Source organism: Eptesicus fuscus, chromosome 12, assembly GCF_027574615.1.
Source record: "Eptesicus fuscus isolate TK198812 chromosome 12, DD_ASM_mEF_20220401, whole genome shotgun sequence".
Classification (NCBI taxonomy): Eukaryota; Metazoa; Chordata; class Mammalia; order Chiroptera; family Vespertilionidae; genus Eptesicus; species Eptesicus fuscus.
Window position 1 is genome coordinate 43,679,623 of NC_072484.1, and position 17,675 is coordinate 43,697,297.

Below are 17,675 nucleotides of genomic sequence, written 5' to 3' on the forward strand. Positions count from 1 at the left end.
TCAAGATTATTTTGGCTAATCTGGGTCCCTTGCATTGTCATATGAATTTTAGGATCAGCTTGTCAATTTCTGCAAAGAAGCCAGCTGGAATTTTCATAAGGATTGCATTAAATCTGTAGATCAATTTGGAGATTATTGCCACCCTAACAATAGTAAGCTTTCCAATCCATGAATTTAAGATGTATTTCCATTTATTTAGGTCTTTAAATTTTTTTCAACAATGTTTTGTAGTTTTCAGAATATCATTTACCGTATTTTCCGGCGTATAAGACGACTGGGCGTATAAGATTTTCCTGGGTTAAAAAGTCGTTTTATGCGCCGGAAAATACGGTAGTCCAATATATCTAATCCATTATATCTAATCCCATCAATATAGTCCAATATGTCATATTTTCCGGGGTATAAAATAACTTTTTAACCCAGGAAAATCTTATACGCCCAGTCGTCTTATACACTGGAAAGTACAGTATGTACTTTTTTGTTTAATTTATTCCTAAGTATTTTCTTTTTGATATTACTATAAATAGAATTTTTAAAATTGTATTTTCTGTTTGTTCATTGTTAATACATTTGATTTTTGTATGTACATTTAATTTTGAGACTCACTGAGCTAGACTAAAGAAAAGCAAATGAAAATTTATGTAGAACACACTTGGACATTCAAACCATTCTACTTTGAGGTTACTATTTCTGAATTTAATTCAAAAATGTCAGTTATAAACTTCTCTACCACCACCTCTTCTGTAACCTGAATAAACATGGATATCGGGGATCTATCTAGCTGCCTACCTCCAGTTTGTTGCCCAGTAGATTGCTATATAATTTTTTTCTTAATTTTAGGCATCTAAAACTTTAATGAATTATTTCACCTTTTCGTATGGGACTATGAGAGCAGATATACTTCTTTTCCAGTCAAAGAAAAACTTATATTCAATGAAGAAGACATATGGGAACAAAACCCAGTATGTGTCCTTTTTTGGTTATTTTTTGTTTTGGTTCAGTGTAGTCATCACAATAACAAACAAAACCCCTTCATCGTGCTTATGCAAACATAAATGGATTGAAGTCTGCTTACTTTGAAAACAAAATATCATCACTAGTCTAGGGCTCTGGTTAAATAATTGATTAACTTATTTTCTAATCCCTTAGCTACAAAAGAGGACTGATGAGTCATTTCTGTCATAAACCATCCTACATTATAATAGAGAAACATGCAAATTGACCGCACCTCCGCTATGCCCATGATTGGGCCTGCCAGAGGCAGGGGGCGGGACTCCGAGTGGCCTATCTGGCCGTTGAGAAAACCAAGATGGCCGCGCCAAATCCTCTTAGTTCCGGGGGTCCTGGTGAGTGATGGCAACCCTAGAGGGGCGTGGTATGCACAGCCAGAGGCCTCCCGGGGGTCCAGGGACCCATCGCGACCCCAGGGGGCGTGGCCGGGCACGGCCAGCAGCCTCCTGGGGGTCCCAGGTTCAATCGCGACCCGGGAGGGCGTGGCCGGGCACGGCCAGCAGCCTCCCGGTGATCCCGGGACCCATCGCGACCCGGGGGGCGTGGCCGGGCACGGCCAGCAGCCTCGGTGGGGTCCTGGGACCCATCGCGAACCGGGGGGGCGTGGCCGAGCACGGCCAGCAGCCTCCCGGGGGTCCCAGGTTCAATCGTGACCCAGGAGGGCGTGGCCGGGCACGGCCAGCAGCCTCCCGGTGATCCCGGGACCCATCGCGACCCGGGGGGCGTGGCCGAGCACGGCCAGCAGCCTCCGCGGGGTCCCGGGACCCATCGCGACCCAGGGGGGCTTGGCCAGGCACGGCCAGCAGCCTCTCGGGGGTCCCAGGTTCAATCGCGACCCGGGGGGGCGTGGCCGGGCACGGCCAGCAGCCTCCCGGGGGTCCCAGGTTCAATCGCGACCCGGGAGGGCGTGGCCGGGCACGGCCAGCAGCCTCTGCGGGGTCCCGGGACCCATCGCGACCCGGGGGGGGTGTCGCCGGGCACAGCCAGCAGCAACCCGGGGGTCCCAGGTTCAATCGCGACCCGGGAGGGCGAGGCCGGGCATGGCCAGCAGCCTCCCGGGGGTCCCGGGACCCATCGCGACCCCAGGGGGCGTGGCCGGGCACGGCCAGCAGCCTCCTGGGGGTCCCAGGTTCAATCGCGACCCGGGAGGGCGTGGCCGGGCACGGCCAGCAGCCTCCCGGTGATCCCGGGACCCATCGCGACCCGGGGGGCGTGGCCGGGCTCGGCCAGCAGCCTACCGGGGGTCCCGGGACCCATCACGACCCGGGGGGGCGTGTCCGGGCACGGCCAGCAGCCTCCCGGGGGTCCCAGGTTCAATCGTGACCCAGGAGGGCGTGGCCGGGCACGGCCAGCAGCCTCCCGGTGATCCCGGGACCCATCGCGACCCGGGGGGCGTGGCCGGGCACGGCCAGCAGCCTCGGTGGGGTCCTGGGACCCATCGCGAACCGGGGGGGCGTGGCCGAGCACGGCCAGCAGCCTCCGCGGGGTCCCGGGACCCATCGCGACCCAGGGGGGCTTGGCCAGGCACGGCCAGCAGCCTCTCGGGGGTCCCAGGTTCAATCGCGACCCGGGGGGGCGTGGCCGGGCACGGCCAGCAGCCTCCCGGGGGTCCCAGGTTCAATCGCGACCCGGGAGGGCGTGGCCGGGCACGGCCAGCAGCCTCTGCGGGGTCCCGGGACCCATCGCGACCCGGGGGGGTGTCGCCGGGCACAGCCAGCAGCAACCCGGGGGTCCCAGGTTCAATCACGACCGGGGGGGCGTGGCCGGGCACAGCCAGCAGCCTCCCGGGGGCCCCAGGTTCAATCGCGACCCAGGAGGGCGTGGCCGGGCACGGCCAGCAGCCTCCCGGTGATCCCGGGACCCATCGCGACCCGGGGGGCGTGGCCGGGCACGGCCAGCAGCCTCGGTGGGGTCCTGGGACCCATCGCGAACCGGGGGGGCGTGGCCGGGCACGGCCAGCAGCCTCCCGGGGGTCCCAGGTTCAATCGCGACCCGGGAGGGCGTGGCCGGGCACGGCCAGCAGCCTCCCGGGGGTCCCGGGACCCATCGCGACCCGGGGGGCGTGGCCCAGCACGGCCAGCAGCCTCCTGGTGGTCCCGGGACCCATTGCGACCCGGGGGCGTGGCCGGGCCCAGCCAGCCGCTCCCGGGGTGAGGTCCCTGGGCGATCGCCACCCTCGCCTAAATGGCTGGTGCTGAGAGGGATCAATGGGGCCAGTGGAAGGAGCAGGTGGTAGTTGACCACCGAGGCCATCTGCAGCAGCCGGATGCAGAGCTGGGGTCCACGTTCTCCAGGTTGGCCTCCGTGGGGCCCGTGTTGCACCCATAGTAGCCGAGTGGGCATGCTGGCATAGTAGCCCCAGCATGAGGCCAGCTTCCCAAGCCAGGCTGCGGAGGGAGGGAGGGCCTCTGGGCTGGGAGCACTCCCCCACCCCAGTGGACAGGGCACAGAGAGCAAGCAGCAGAGAGCTACTAGAGGTGGTGGGTGTGGTGGCCTGGCTTCCAAGAGGCTGGCTTCAGCTGCTGTGGCCTGCGCTGAGGTGGCTGGTGGTGGGGGCAACTGCATGGGCGCATCCGAGGCTGGGGCACTGGGAGACGTGGGACTGCAGCCCAGAAAGCGAGGCTCCGGAGGACCTGGTCACCGACCCCCGGCATTGAAGCCGCCTCCTACAAGATGTATCCTAGCCTAGGTGTGTGGGAAGCAGATTCAGGAACCTCTCCCTTTGCGGCGTCAGAGCCCAGGCCTGCCAGCACCCCAGAGGAGACCCCCACCAGGATCGGGGGCGTGACCAGTCTCTAAACCAGGGTGGCCATTAGCCTAGGCCTGCCAGCACCCCAGAGAAGACCCCCACCAGGACCGGCCTCCAAACCGCCAGTGACCCTAACCCAGGCCTGCCAGCCCCCCAGAGGAGATCCCCACCAGGATCGGGGGCGTGACCAGCCTCTAAACCTCCTGCAGCCCTAGCCCAGGCCTGCCAGCACCCCAGAGGAGACCCCTGCCAGGATTGGGGTCATGGCCAGCCTTCAAACTGTGGCGGCCCCTAGCCCAAGGAGGCCTCCTGGCCGAGGACGCCTGAGTCTGTTCTTGACCTAGGGCCGGACTCTCCCCACAAGGGACTCAGAAGCCACCAGAGTCTAACTGCCAGTCTCTGGGAGTGCATCCACTGTCCACCAAAAAGTAGGGCCATCAAAGCATTCAGTCTCAGTGCAGGCACAGGTCTGTGGCTGACGGGGTGGAGGCCAGACCAAAACAAAACAGCAGAAACACCCTGCCCACCTGGGCGGGTACTGCTGTAGTCCACGTGGCCTGGGCAGTGTAGAAAGCGCTACCTTCTCCCAGGTCCTGTGCTGGCACCGCCGCCTCGCTCACCCTCAAGCCCCCCTGAGTCCTGACAGCAAAGTGTGTGGGGCATTCTGCAGGAGTTGTGCCGTTCTGGGTGCTTTTGCCCAAAGACACACTTTGGGATGAATTCAGAGCCACATCTCATTTCCCATGACACTGGAAGAACCATGTAAAAGGATTTTGACAAAAGCTTTCCACATCTCTGTTTATTCTTTTGAATCCATAAAACGACCTTAAAAAAAGCATCCGGGCCACCTAAGAAAGAATGCACTTTCTGGCCAGAGCACGCAGGATTCTTTTGCCCAACAGGTTAAAGGGAGCAGAGCTGGCACAGTGGGAATGGCCCTGGTGCCCTATGAGGAGACCGGGGGAATGGGGTTGCCGAAATTCCATAAGCCTCTTGCCACCTTCTCCTTTGCAAACCACACCATCCAGATCCACCAGGACTGGAGGCAACTGGGAATCACAGCCGTGATTTGGGACATGGTGAGCAAATCTTGAGGGGCCTCTGTAAACATCTGCAATTGATTATAAGACTGGTCTTTATTTAAAAAGAAATAAAAGAACAGCTTTGTTGAGAAATATCCATATACTGTACATGTCACCTAAAGTGTACAATGAACTGGTTTTTTAAAGTAAATTCAGAGTGGTACAACCATCACCATGCTCAATTTTTAAATATCTTCATGACCCATCCCCTCCAAAAAAAACTTCTACCCATTGGAATCACTTTCCTGATCATCTTCCCCAAAATAGATTGCACTTTAAAGGTGGGTAAAGGAAAGTTGAGGGAAGTTAAAACACTGCACAAAGGATATTGTAAGATGACAAAGCCCAAAGTGAAGCTCATGTGTTTTCTTTAAAAAATATATATTTTTAAAATGTCAGAAAGGGAGAGGGAGAGAGAGATAGAAACATCAATGATAAGAATCACTGATCAGCCGAAACCGGTTTGGCTCAGTGGATAGAGCGTCGGTCTGCGGACTGGAAGGTCCCAGGTTCGATTCCGGTTAAGGGCATGTACATTGGTTGCTGGCACATATCCTGGTGGGGGGTGTGCAGGAAGCAGCTGGTCGATGTTTCTCTCTCATCAATGTTTCTAGCTCTCTATCCCTCTCCCTTCCTCCCTGTGAAAAATCAATAAAATATATTAAAAAAAAAAAAAAAAGAATCACTGATCAGCTGCCGCCCACAGGCCCCCTACTGGGGATTGAGCCCAAAACCCAGGCATGTGTGCCCCTGATCAGAATCAAACCTGGACTCTTCAGTCCACAGGCCGATGCTCTCTCCATTAAGCCAAACTGACCAGGGCCATGTGTTTTCTTCAAGTTCTGCGTGGTTTTAATGGTCCCCAAATCTATACTAATAAAAGGATAATATGCTAATTAGAGTGGTTGTCTTCCGGACATCTTTCCAGACAAAGCCGCAGTGGCTACAAAGGCCAAGGCTCAGGCAGCCATAACCAGCTGCAGTGGCAGCAGCATTGGGGTTATGGGGGTGGTGCCTCCAGAGGGAGGCCAGACTGGGGGCCAAGGCACAGGCAGTTTGGGGTGATCAGGCTGATAGGGGAGGACAAGGTAGGGGCAATCAGGCTGGCAGGAGATCAAGGTAGGGGCGAGCAGGCAGGCAGGCAGTGGGGTTAGGGACAATCACGCAGGCAGGCAGGTAAGTGGTTAGGAGCCAGCGGTTCCGGATTGTGAGAGGGATGTCCGACTGCTGGACATCCCCTGAGGGGTCCCAGATTGAAGAGGGTGCAGATTGGGCTGAGGGGCACACCCCCCCACCCCCACCCCCAGTGCACGAATTTCTGCACCGGGCCTCTAGTTTATATATAAAAGCCTAAGTAACTGTTCGACTGGTAACTATGACACACACTGACCACCAGGGGATAGACGCTCAATGCACAGGCATGGAAACATGGAACAGACTGATGAATCTCAGAAGGATAGGAGGAGAGGGGAGGGCGGGAAGAGATTAACCAATGATCTTATGTGCATACTAGAGGCTCAGTGCACAGATTCATGTACCAGTGGGGTCCCTCGGCCTGGCCTGCAGGGATCAGGCCAAAATGGGCAGTCCAACATCCCCCAAGGGGTCCCGGATTGCGAGAGGGCACAGGCCAGGCCAAGGGACCCCACTGGGCCTCTAGTATCTATAATATTTAGAAGCTGGGTTTTCCAAATATACTAATGTTTGTAGGGAAAGAGAAAGTTGTCCCCAACATCCTAAGGAAAGCCTAGTCTTTGGCAAGTCCACAATAGACACCTTGCCAAATTTTCACCTTTGCTTTATCATTTTTTCTTTAGCAGATAACCCCTGTGACCTCATTTTTTAGTCTTTCCCTGATTCCCTTATTCCTGATCCAGGTATACACAGGGATTCCCAGAGTAGAAAAGAAAAGTTTTATTGTATTTTTAACAGGATTTGTGGTGACAAATAATGCTCTGTTGGAGGAAGGGAGAGTATGTTGTTTATGCTTGATGTGCTTTTTACTCTAGATTAATCACAAATACCCAGAAAGACGACTGCTTGTGGCAGAATCCTGTGGAGCTTTGGCACCTTACCTTCCTGTAAGAATTGTCATTTTCTTCTTACTAACTTTTTTTCCTTTTAAATAATAGAGAAACCTTTTTGCAAATGTCTTATACATTTTAATCCAAATTCTCCTTGGGCATGCTGTCCTAATAAAAGAAAAAGATGAGTCAAAAAGAAAAGGGTTACATTGATATAATATGGCATTGCAGACAGGCACATTAGCCACTGATTTTACATGAGTGTAAATAAGTTCAACTGTATCAGCAGGTCTGAGGACGCTGAGGGGTCACTTGACATTCTTTCAAAGAGGTCCATCAAGAGATAATTATTTTCGTAATAATATTAAAACATGTTTTGTCTTGTTCTCTATGTTGACATTTACACGGTTGGTGCAAAAGTTATAATGGGAAACAATGCCAGTGCATTAACACTAATTAAGGCAGTGACACCCAAATATACTGGTAATGATTGTATTCCTCACCACATGCACTTACAGAAAAAGTCAATTTCACTTAAAAATAAGTTTGATGAATCAGTTAAATTATTAATTCTCCTAAATCTTTTCTCTTGTGTATGTCTGTTTTTAATATTCATTTTGATGAAATAGGAAATACTGATATTGAGCCTTTTTGCTGCATAAAATTTAATGGTTATTTTATGAAAAGCACTCAAAGTAGTTTGAATTCTGAGCTGAACTAGCTACTTTTTTTCATGGGCTACTGATTTTACTTGACAGAACACTGATTGACAAACAATTTATGGTTATTCAGATTTTGGTACTTGTCAGGCATTTTCATGAAAATGAGCCTGTCACTTCAAGGAAAACAAGTAGACGGCATTTATTGCCAGTGATAAAATTGTAACTTTTAAGTGAGAACAAGAATTTCGGAAAACTTCTATCTGCCACTATGATAGTTTCTAAGTATGTAAACACTTTTCTGAGATCATTGGTGATACTAACAAATGTGATTTTTTTAAAATATTATAATAAAATGTGTCAATATTGAAGAACATCTGCATAACTCTGCAATCCAATATTTCTCAAATGACCAATGTAAAATACTCAAATTTGTGCATGGGTAATAATTAGAAGCAAAGTTCAAGATAGTTCAATGGAATCTAATCTATCATACTTTAAAGAGCTTATTAGCAATGAACCATATCATGGTTTCAGATTCCACATTGCAACTAACTTTTAAGAAACTACCCCTTGCCCAGTTTGAGTATACAATCAAAGTAAAATATATATTCTTATCAGAAAAGCTATTAAAATACCCCTCCCTTTTTTAATTGCATGTCTGTGTGAGGCCATATTTTTTTAAATACTTCGACCAAAACAACATATCACAACAATTGAATTCTGAGCAGATAAAAAAATCTACATATATTCTTTTAAGTCAGACATTAAAAGGATTTTGCAATAAAATGTAAAACAACACCATTCTTATTGTTCATTTCTTTGTTTTATGAAGTTATTTTCATTAAAATATTATTCGTCTTAACCTAATGAGTTAATTTTTAAATAAATTGATACATATTTTTAAATTTCTTAGTTTTAATTTCTAGGATGATAAATATCAATAGGTATTACTTACCCAAACAATTCTGTTTGATATGCTCATTTATTTTTAAATGATTGAAGGAGTCTGCCACCACAAAGAATGAGAACCACTTTTAGGTATCTTCCCATGGGTCTAGATCAGTGGTCGGCAAACTCATTATTCAACAGAGCCAAATATCAACAGTACAACAATTGAAATTTCTTTTGAGAGCCAAATTTTTTAAACTTAAACTTCTTCTAATGCCACTTCTTCAAAATAGACTAGCCCATGCCGTGGTATTTTGTGGAAGAGCCACACTCAAAGGGCCAAAGAGCTGCATGTGGCTCACAAGCTGCAGTTTGCCGACCACGGGTCTAGAGCTTAGGAATAGAAGAAGAATAAGTTGACATCTCAATTATTTTAAATTACACAGTCATAATTTAAAGCAAAGATTGACAAACTACAGCCAGGACACAAATCTAGTCCACAGCCTGTTTTTATAAATAGTTTTATTGGAACACAGCCACACCCATATGTTTATGGATTGTCTGTTTCTGCTTTCACCCTACAACAGCAGAGTTGAGTAGTTGCAATAGAGGCCTTATGGTCCCCAAAGCCAAGACTCCTGTCTTAAAGGGTCATTTTTGAAACTTGTTAAAAAGGGTACAAAAGTGGAATTATACAGTGATGAGCTTTTTATGGAAGGAAAGGAAAGAATTTGTATAGTGATAACTCTGCATTTACTGTTAACATACCCTTTAGTGAAGAGTGAGAAACCAATAGTCAAACATTTGTTTTCTAAAAAGTAAAATTTAATGTTTTTTTGTTCAGAAAAAATGGAAAGAAAAAAGAGTAGTCCGTAGTGTCACTCAGTAACAATATATCTTTGTTGTTGTTAAAAATAAATTGTTATGCAGTACAGAAAAAAATAAAATGAAAATAAAAGATTCCCCCCTCTGCCCCTAGTCATCTTCTCCAGAGATATCTATCTAGTGTTAATACTTTATAATTATTACTTACAAAAAATAAAAATTTATGCTTATACCAGCTTTATAATTTTTATATTCTTTAAAGTTTTCTTATCCAAAATTAATTATATAATATACAGTGTTCTGTATCCCAATAGTAAACTCTATTTACAGGTTTTTGCTTGGGTATCTGTGCATTTTAAAAATTTCTCATACTGTTAATACCTCGGCATCTTGCTTCTTTCAGCATTTGCATTTTTTATTTTGACAGTGTTAAATTGACCCCAAGCAAGACAGCATAGATTTATACTCCTATCAACAGTACCTTGGAGTTATTTTCCCATATATTCACCAGGAACTAGGCATATGAAAATTTTTTAATGTTTATTTTATAGGAAAAAAACTGTTATATTATTGTGATAAGTCATATAGATAGATATATTTGAGTGAGTTTGAGCATCCTATTATTTATAGTTTCAAGATAAAGGTGAACATCACATGCTTGCAAAGGATAAGGAAGCTGTTCCACACTGCTCCTAATATTAGAATGCTAAGCAGTATTAATAATAGACTTAAGTTTCCTCCATGGATCTGCACTGGCCTCATATCACACTGTAACTGGTCATGTAAAATCTCAGTGTGGTCAGTAACTACTGACTTGTCCTGTGAGTTTCCTGGGGCATCCTGAAACTAACTGCCACAGTTGACCTCAGCCTAGATCAGTGTGAAGCACATACCCTCTGTCCCATTGCCCATGCTGATACTAAATAAAAAGCTAATTTTTAAACCAATATTTAGACTAATATTGGAGGTGGGGACAATTTTTAGCCTAAAGGATAAATAAACAAGGCTATACCCGAAGGCATATTCACCAACCTAAATGTGACTAAAATTTGCTAAAATTACATACATTTTTGTTTCTAAAAAGTCAAAACAAAAACTAAGTCATTTAAAAATGTCAGACTTTGCTCTGCCTACCAAATCACACTGTAAATTTATGAAAATGGCCACATCTTTTATTTTATTCTAAACATTATATGTAAAAATAACCTAAACAAGTTTAGGTTTAAAGAATTGTTATAAATCAAGTTACAATAATGGTACAAAGAAGGGAAGGAAAGGCAAGACTTTGTATAGTGATAACTTCATTCTAGCTTCAGCCATTAATTAGGCTAAACAATTAACATTCTTTAACTGTGAGGAAAAAATTATGTGAAATTAAGAAACAGCAGTGGTTGGCATTATATTAAATAGTAGCATCTGAGAATAGCAATGCAATTCTTGTTAAAGTACTTTTCCAGTTTACTCTCATATTTTACTATCCTGTTTGAAATTTTTTCTCAGTTCTTTAAAAAATAAGAACACTAGGATTTTATAATGTTTCCACACTCCCTACGCCAGGCAAATGCTTTGATTGCCAGAGTGATTTTTGCAACCCTCCTGTTATAACTTTCAACACTTTTCTCTGAGTTGAATAGGTAGTGATAGAAGACTCATTGTCCATTTATAGCAGAGTGTTGACTTTGGTGATTTGCCAGAAATGCCTGCTAAAATGTGCTCTAAGGGTTTGCACTATTTAGCAAAGTTATAAAATATGCTGGGAGATGATTAATACTGAATTCAGGATAGATGCTGCTACCTTTAGAGCGGGAGGCTAGAAGAAGGTGGGAGAGGGGAGAGGAGAGTGATACTTTAGCTCTACTCGTAGTGTTCTATCTCTTTGAAAAATGAAGACTTGAAACAAACATAGGAACATGTTAATATATATTTAATTCGCACTTTGAATATGTGAATATCTGTCATTTTCCATATTTTTCTGCTGCTGGTGTAAGTAAATAGCAAAAACCTCTTTTTATTTTCAGAAAGAAATTCGTAGCTCCTTGGTTCTTTCAATGTTGCAACAAATGTTAATGGAAGATAAGGCAGATTTGGTAAGGGAAGCTGTGATCAAAAGCCTCGGTATCATTATGGGATACATTGATGATCCAGACAAATATCAACAGGTGTGTTTTTCAGATTGAACCCCATTTACTTTATTTTAAAATTCCAGATAATATTTCAAATCTGATTCAGATACTCTATAATCTATAGTAGGGAGGGCAATTATGTCCACTTTAACCAGTCGGGTTGGCTGCCTGGTTTCAGTTCTGCAATTCAGAAGAAAGAATGCTGTGATTCGTTTATACAGGAAACTGGCAACAAGCATGCATGTTTACCACTGCTCTCCTCAATTTATACATGGCATTTTCTTTAAAGAAAATGGGAAGGGTGGGATTATGGATGGCTTTCTTTCTTCAAATGTTCTCTAAATGTACTGCAATATGTACTTACTATCCTTTATTGAGTTATTTTTTTAAGTTTATTCTTTTTAAAAAATCTACATTTTGCCTGCTTTTTGCTTTTTGTTGTTGTTTTGGCAGGGTTTTGAATTGTTGCTGTCAGCCTTGGGTGATCCCTCAGAAAGAGTAGTTAGTGCAACACATCAAGTATTTTTACCAGCTTATGCTGCCTGGACTACAGAACTTGGAAATTTACAGTCTCATCTTATACCTACATTGCTGAGCAAGATTGAAAAACTTCTCAGGGTAAACATTCTCTTTGTTTATGTAGTTTATAGAAATTTAAAAGGTGTGTTCTAAAGCATCTTAACACAATATTGGGAAGCAAAGACAGAAAGTACCACTTAGCTGAACATTCTAATAAAATACCAGTTAAAGATTCTGTTGGACTGGAGCCAGGGGAGATTTGAGGAAGTTCTGCTCTGCTAAAGCTAGAGGAGAAAGGACATGATCTGAGTTTGCTAATACATTATTCAGAAAGCTGGCTCTTCCTATTCTTTTCTGAAGACTTAAAATATTTTAAAGGATCAAGTCCAGTCCCAAAATGCAGAGATAACTAAAATATTAGTCTCTGGAGCTTTCTTCTTCACACAATGGCAAAATGCTTTAACTGTGTTTATTTCACTGCAGTTGTTCATTTCCTCACCTTTTAAAATGAACTTTTCATTCTTTCCAAGTAAAAGAATTGAAAAGTTGAAACAATAGAAACTCTTTGCTCTATTTTTTGTACTAAAAGTTTATTTTGGAGTCTAGAAAAAAAATGAGCATTTCTTTAATGCCTATCATATGCCATTAAGTTATATACTTTATATATACAATACTAGTGGCCCAGTGCACAAAATTCGTGCACATTAAAAGGGAATTAATTAGAGGAAATATTTTAATATTGCTATTTGCCCTTTCTCTATAATAGAAGTGTCAGAAATGAAAGAAAATTAGTAAAATGTATATGAAAATTTCCCTCCTGTCAGAGTCTGGGGCGTGCCCTCGAGCCAGAGTCAAGTCCCCGCCCACCCGCGCACACCTTGAAATCACGTGAGACCCAGACCCGGCCGGCCCCACCCCCGTCAAGCCCCAAAGGGCTGGGGGCGAAGCCTCAGGTCCCCCTGCCTGGCACCGGGTGGGGGGGCGCAGCCTCAGGTCCCCCATCAAGCCCTGCTGGGTGGGGGGCGCAGTCTCAGGTCCCCTGGTCCGGCCTCAGGTCCCCCAGCCACAGCGCGAAGGCACAACGACCATTTGCATATTAACTCTTTATTACATAGGATATTATTTCATTCTTATAACCCTTTGAATTGTATTTTGGTTTTTGTGAGGAGACTAGGTGTTTAAGTAACTTGTGTTACACAGCTGTAAAATGACAGAACAAGGATCTGATAGCCATCTTTGACTTCCAACTCTTGCCCTTTCTATCCCCAAATTGTAAAGGATCTATAAAGGCTCTTACATAAAGCATTATAACTGCTCTGTAGGTGAATATATAAATGTACATATAATTTAAAATCAAACTTTTTTCTATAAATTCTGAATGAGTATTAAAGCAAAACTGTAAGTAAACAACTGGAGTGAAATATTTGGTTAAATGTTATATACGGAACCTCCTTACTCTTTTTTTCTTTCTGTTATCTCTTTTTTTCTTTTTGAAATTTCTTCTGTGTGTTCACTTGTTTTAAAATGCTTTCAATGCTGTCAAATACAGATGTCACCAAATCTGTATAGGAAGTAGGAGGGGGAAAGTAGCAAGCACTGCTGTAGGTTTAGCCATTGAGCATTGAAAATGATTCCTATGGCTCACTTTAATTTCTTTATACAGACTTAATAAAATTTTAAAAAATAAGACCCTCTTTAAAAAAAAAAGAAGATCCATACTAATAGAAATGATTAATGTTCACCCTAAAGTTTTCCATGTAAAAGATTCTGTTACTTCTATGCTTTTTCATACTTTCACATACTTAGAGAAATTATGATTAGTGGACCTCTCCATTAGGTGTTATGCTATGAGTCTAGTATACAGGTCCTTAAATGTTTTATTATTTGCCACAGAAAGGAAAAGCATCATAAATACATAATTTCAAAAGACTAAAATGAGTTTTCACCTCCTTATGTTTCAGGAAGGAGAACATGGGCTGGATGAACATAAGCTCCACATGTATCTTTCTGCCTTGCAGTCCTTGATCCCATCTCTCTTTGCATTCGTGCTGCAGAATGCCCCTTTCTCCAGCAAAGCCAAGCTTCATGGTGAAGTGCCACAGATAGAAGGTACTGAACCGAAATTGTGGAAGGGAGATGCAGGGTATTAGTAGCTTCACTCCCCAAAGAATTGCTTTTGATTCAAATTTTTAAAATCACTTTATATGGCGGAATACTTACTAAAATGTATTATAAGTCTGTGTGGAATTTGCGGTCATATGTCTTCATCTTTCATGGATAAGCTTCATGGTATTATGTTATACTTTCTATTCGTAATCTATAATCATTTTATAACCTTTTTTTGGTGACTGAAATAAGTATTTTCTTTTATTAATAGAGCTGAATCAATAAAAATATCTACTTAATACTGCCAGTTTATGTTTGAGTGCCAGTTTATGAAGCTTTTGATTTCTACTTTCTTTATCTTTTTTCTTCCCCAGCTGTTTCATCTTATTTAGGGAAAGGTAAATGTGTTACTCTTTCCTACTATGTCCTTGCAAAGAATGTAAGCATATGCAGCAGAATTCTTTTTTTCCCCCAAAGAAGGAATATGATCTGTTTTCAGAAATATGTGAAATTGATAGCAAAAGCCAGTATTTTCTTATCTGTGTCCAACTAATGAGTAAGTGACCTTTGATCAGTGGCACTCTAGGTGACCCCATTGCACCTATCCCCCAGGATAAATGGATATAGACAAGCTATTACTATTTATGAGATCCTTCTCAGCTTTTTCAGGTTTGTGAAATTATCAGTGTCTCTTACTGCCCTCTAATAGACAAAAGAATGTAACATTGAGAACAGCAACAGACACTTAAACTTTTTTAGAATTGAACTTTTCAGATTAAAAACAAAGTGTGGGTTACCTATAATCTTACAGATATAAAGAAGTGTGTCCAAGGATACAGAAAACACACCATAGTGTATGCTGTTTGAATGTCAATTTTACTTGGAAAATTGAGAATGAATAGAGTAGATTTAAATATTTTTAAGTGATATTATTGAGGAGAATGAAAATTCACACTTTTAAGTCTAGGCTTCATAAGGCACTCACAGCTGGCCTTTTCAGGTTCTGCTCCTCACTCAGTAAGGCAGTTCATCTGCTTAGGGACTTTCCTTTCTTTTTAATTTCCTCTTTTTCTCCCTACAGTAAGTCTTGACATATCTGTTTTACTTTTCATTGTTCCATTATTTTCCAATAATTTGTCACTTTTTTAAGGAATAACATTCCATTGTATTATAGCATATTGTAACCAATGGTTTGAAATTATATCAGATGTCCTTTAACATGATGTAGAAATATGAAGTACAAATATTACTCACCATCCAAATCTAATTGATTTCTGGGTTGAGATCCTAAAAATTAAAGCAGAGACCTCAGATAGTGAGGGATACCATGTTACTCAAACTATTTGTTTGTGTATTACGATAGCAAATGGGAGAGTTCAGCTAGCAAGGGATAAACTTTATCTGTACTTAATGTATTGTTTGAAACCTTGCACACCATAGACAGATAATAATATCTTACTATTGCCTTTGAGCATCTTAAAAATTAAGTGTATTTCATGTTTTCTTAATTTTAATAATTATCATGAACCATTGGTATGTTTTGAGAAAATGCTGCACTCTTATTTGTATCTTTATTGGGTGTCAGCCTCTGTGCAGGAGTTGTTGGGCCATTAGGACTTTCTGACCAACAGTTAATGAGCTGTTGGCATGCATTATTCACTGAACAACCATTCAAGAAGTGTTTTCTTAATAACCTGGGATCTATTTATGATCTATAGGGTCAACCCATAAGTCCAAACTTTAAAATAGATTAGTGTATATTCATGTTTTATTTACATAATTTTAAAAGTATATACGTAAGACCCTAGTTATAATATTTATAGTACATTATGCCTTATTTTACTGGTTACTGGTTTTAGTACTTTATATTAACTTAATGTTTATCAAATATTGAAATTTTTTTAAACAAAGCATTTAGTAATAGAGATTAAATACTTACGAAATCTGTTCAGCTGAAGCTTTAATGTATTTTATATTATTATTCTCTGGTATTAAACAATTTTTCCCTGCTATTAACCTATTAATTTATTACTCCCCAAAGGAAACATTTTAACATATTTACTATTCCATTGACATAAACAATCTGGTGGAATTACAAGTATTTCTATTTTTTATACCAAATTTAAATCCCTATTTAGCTAAAATCTTATCACTGGTCCAATTTTAATTTAACCTAAAGTGAAATTTTACTCATTAGCAAACTAATTCATTACAATATTCATTTATAATTATTTAGTTTCATAAAGTCTTAACTTTGAGATTAAAAAATGTGACTAAAATTTTTTTCTAAAAATGATTTGAGTAATTTATCTCAGTAAAGTTTATAATAAGCCAGATAAAATTAGGAGATAGAACTTTATTTTCCTTTTGACAGAATAGCTAACTTCCCAAACTGCCATTTTCCGCATGACGTATTTTGCTTTTATTATTTATAGTGACACGGTTCCCCCGGCCTATGTCACCCCTTCAAGATGTGTCTACTATTATTGGAAGTCGTGAACAATTGGCAGTGCTACTACAACTTTATGATTACCAGCTGGAACACGAGGGTACAACAGGCTGGGAGAGTTTACTGTGGGTTGTCAATCAATTGTAAGTTCCCACCTTCAAAATCATTTGGTTCAAACTCATTCAGTTGATTGGAAGATAGCCCACTATATTTAGTTTGGCCCTTTTGTTATAGAAGATATAACAAAATATAAAAAATAGAACAAAATCTAACTTGGCAGCATCTCTGATAAACTTGTTCAGGAGAGAAGATTTACACCACTGGATGTGTAGTGATTTATCTACAAAGATAGTGCTGCTATGTTATGTCAAAAGAATCTGTCTTCTGCCTTGTTGATTAATGATGATGATGGATTTTAAACTACAGCCAGACTTCTCATTTTTGAGGTTAAAATGGATACCACAGTAGCGAACTTCTTGTGTGAAGCATCAAAATTCATTGATTCGAGTCTCATTTACTCCATATTCAGAATTCTACCAGAGTTCCATATATTTTATGATAAGCAGTTAAAATTTATTTTAAGAAGTTTATAGAGTAGAATGAAAACTTAAGACCTTTTCATAGGGTCTCAAACAACTCCTTTGTTTTCCAACTTTACTGTCTATGAAAACCAAAACAGAAGAGGTTGTAAGATTGCATTGTTTCAGAAATTGGCAAGGAAACAGTAATTTATATGTATCCCCTGCCTATTTTTCTTTCCTTTCATATTCAGGTTGCCACAACTTATAGAAATAGTTGGCAAAATTAATGTTACTTCAACTGCCTGTGTCCATGAATTCTCCAGATTTTTCTGGCGCCTTTGCCGGACATTTGGCAAAATTTTTACAAACACTAAGGTAAAAACTTGTATTCCATATTTTCTTATATGCAAGATCCATAAAGATGTAATGTGTTAATTAATGCTATAACAGAGTAAATAAGAGCATGAGCCCTTCCTTTATTCTAATTATCTTTTAATATCTTAGAAAATTATGATAGTAAAAAAAAATTCTAGTTGGTAATATTCTTATCTTTATATCTGATTTTCACAAGATGATTTAGCCTAAACTTAGTTTGTATCCAGATTTGGATATAATATCTACTCACTGTTTCAGCATAGAAAGTATCAATCCTTTGAATATGCTTCTGATCTACCACAGATATTGAAAACAATTATTTGCTCAGTACACTTTAGTCA

At 42.0% G+C, this 17,675-nt stretch overlaps 1 protein-coding gene across 3 annotated transcripts in view; it reads left to right on the forward strand.

Moving 5' to 3' along the window:
* Positions 1-17,675, forward strand: part of RELCH (RAB11 binding and LisH domain, coiled-coil and HEAT repeat containing) — a 104,425-nt gene that overhangs the window by 54,549 nt on the left and 32,201 nt on the right. For all 3 annotated transcript variants that reach the window (XM_008149583.3, XM_008149582.3, XM_054723714.1), the window contains exons 13-18: positions 6,852-6,923; positions 11,260-11,400; positions 11,818-11,982; positions 13,845-13,992; positions 16,425-16,581; positions 17,211-17,334. In XM_008149583.3, the coding sequence (XP_008147805.2) occupies positions 6,852-6,923; positions 11,260-11,400; positions 11,818-11,982; positions 13,845-13,992; positions 16,425-16,581; positions 17,211-17,334 (807 nt within the window). The remainder of the gene's footprint in view (positions 1-6,851; positions 6,924-11,259; positions 11,401-11,817; positions 11,983-13,844; positions 13,993-16,424; positions 16,582-17,210; positions 17,335-17,675) is intronic.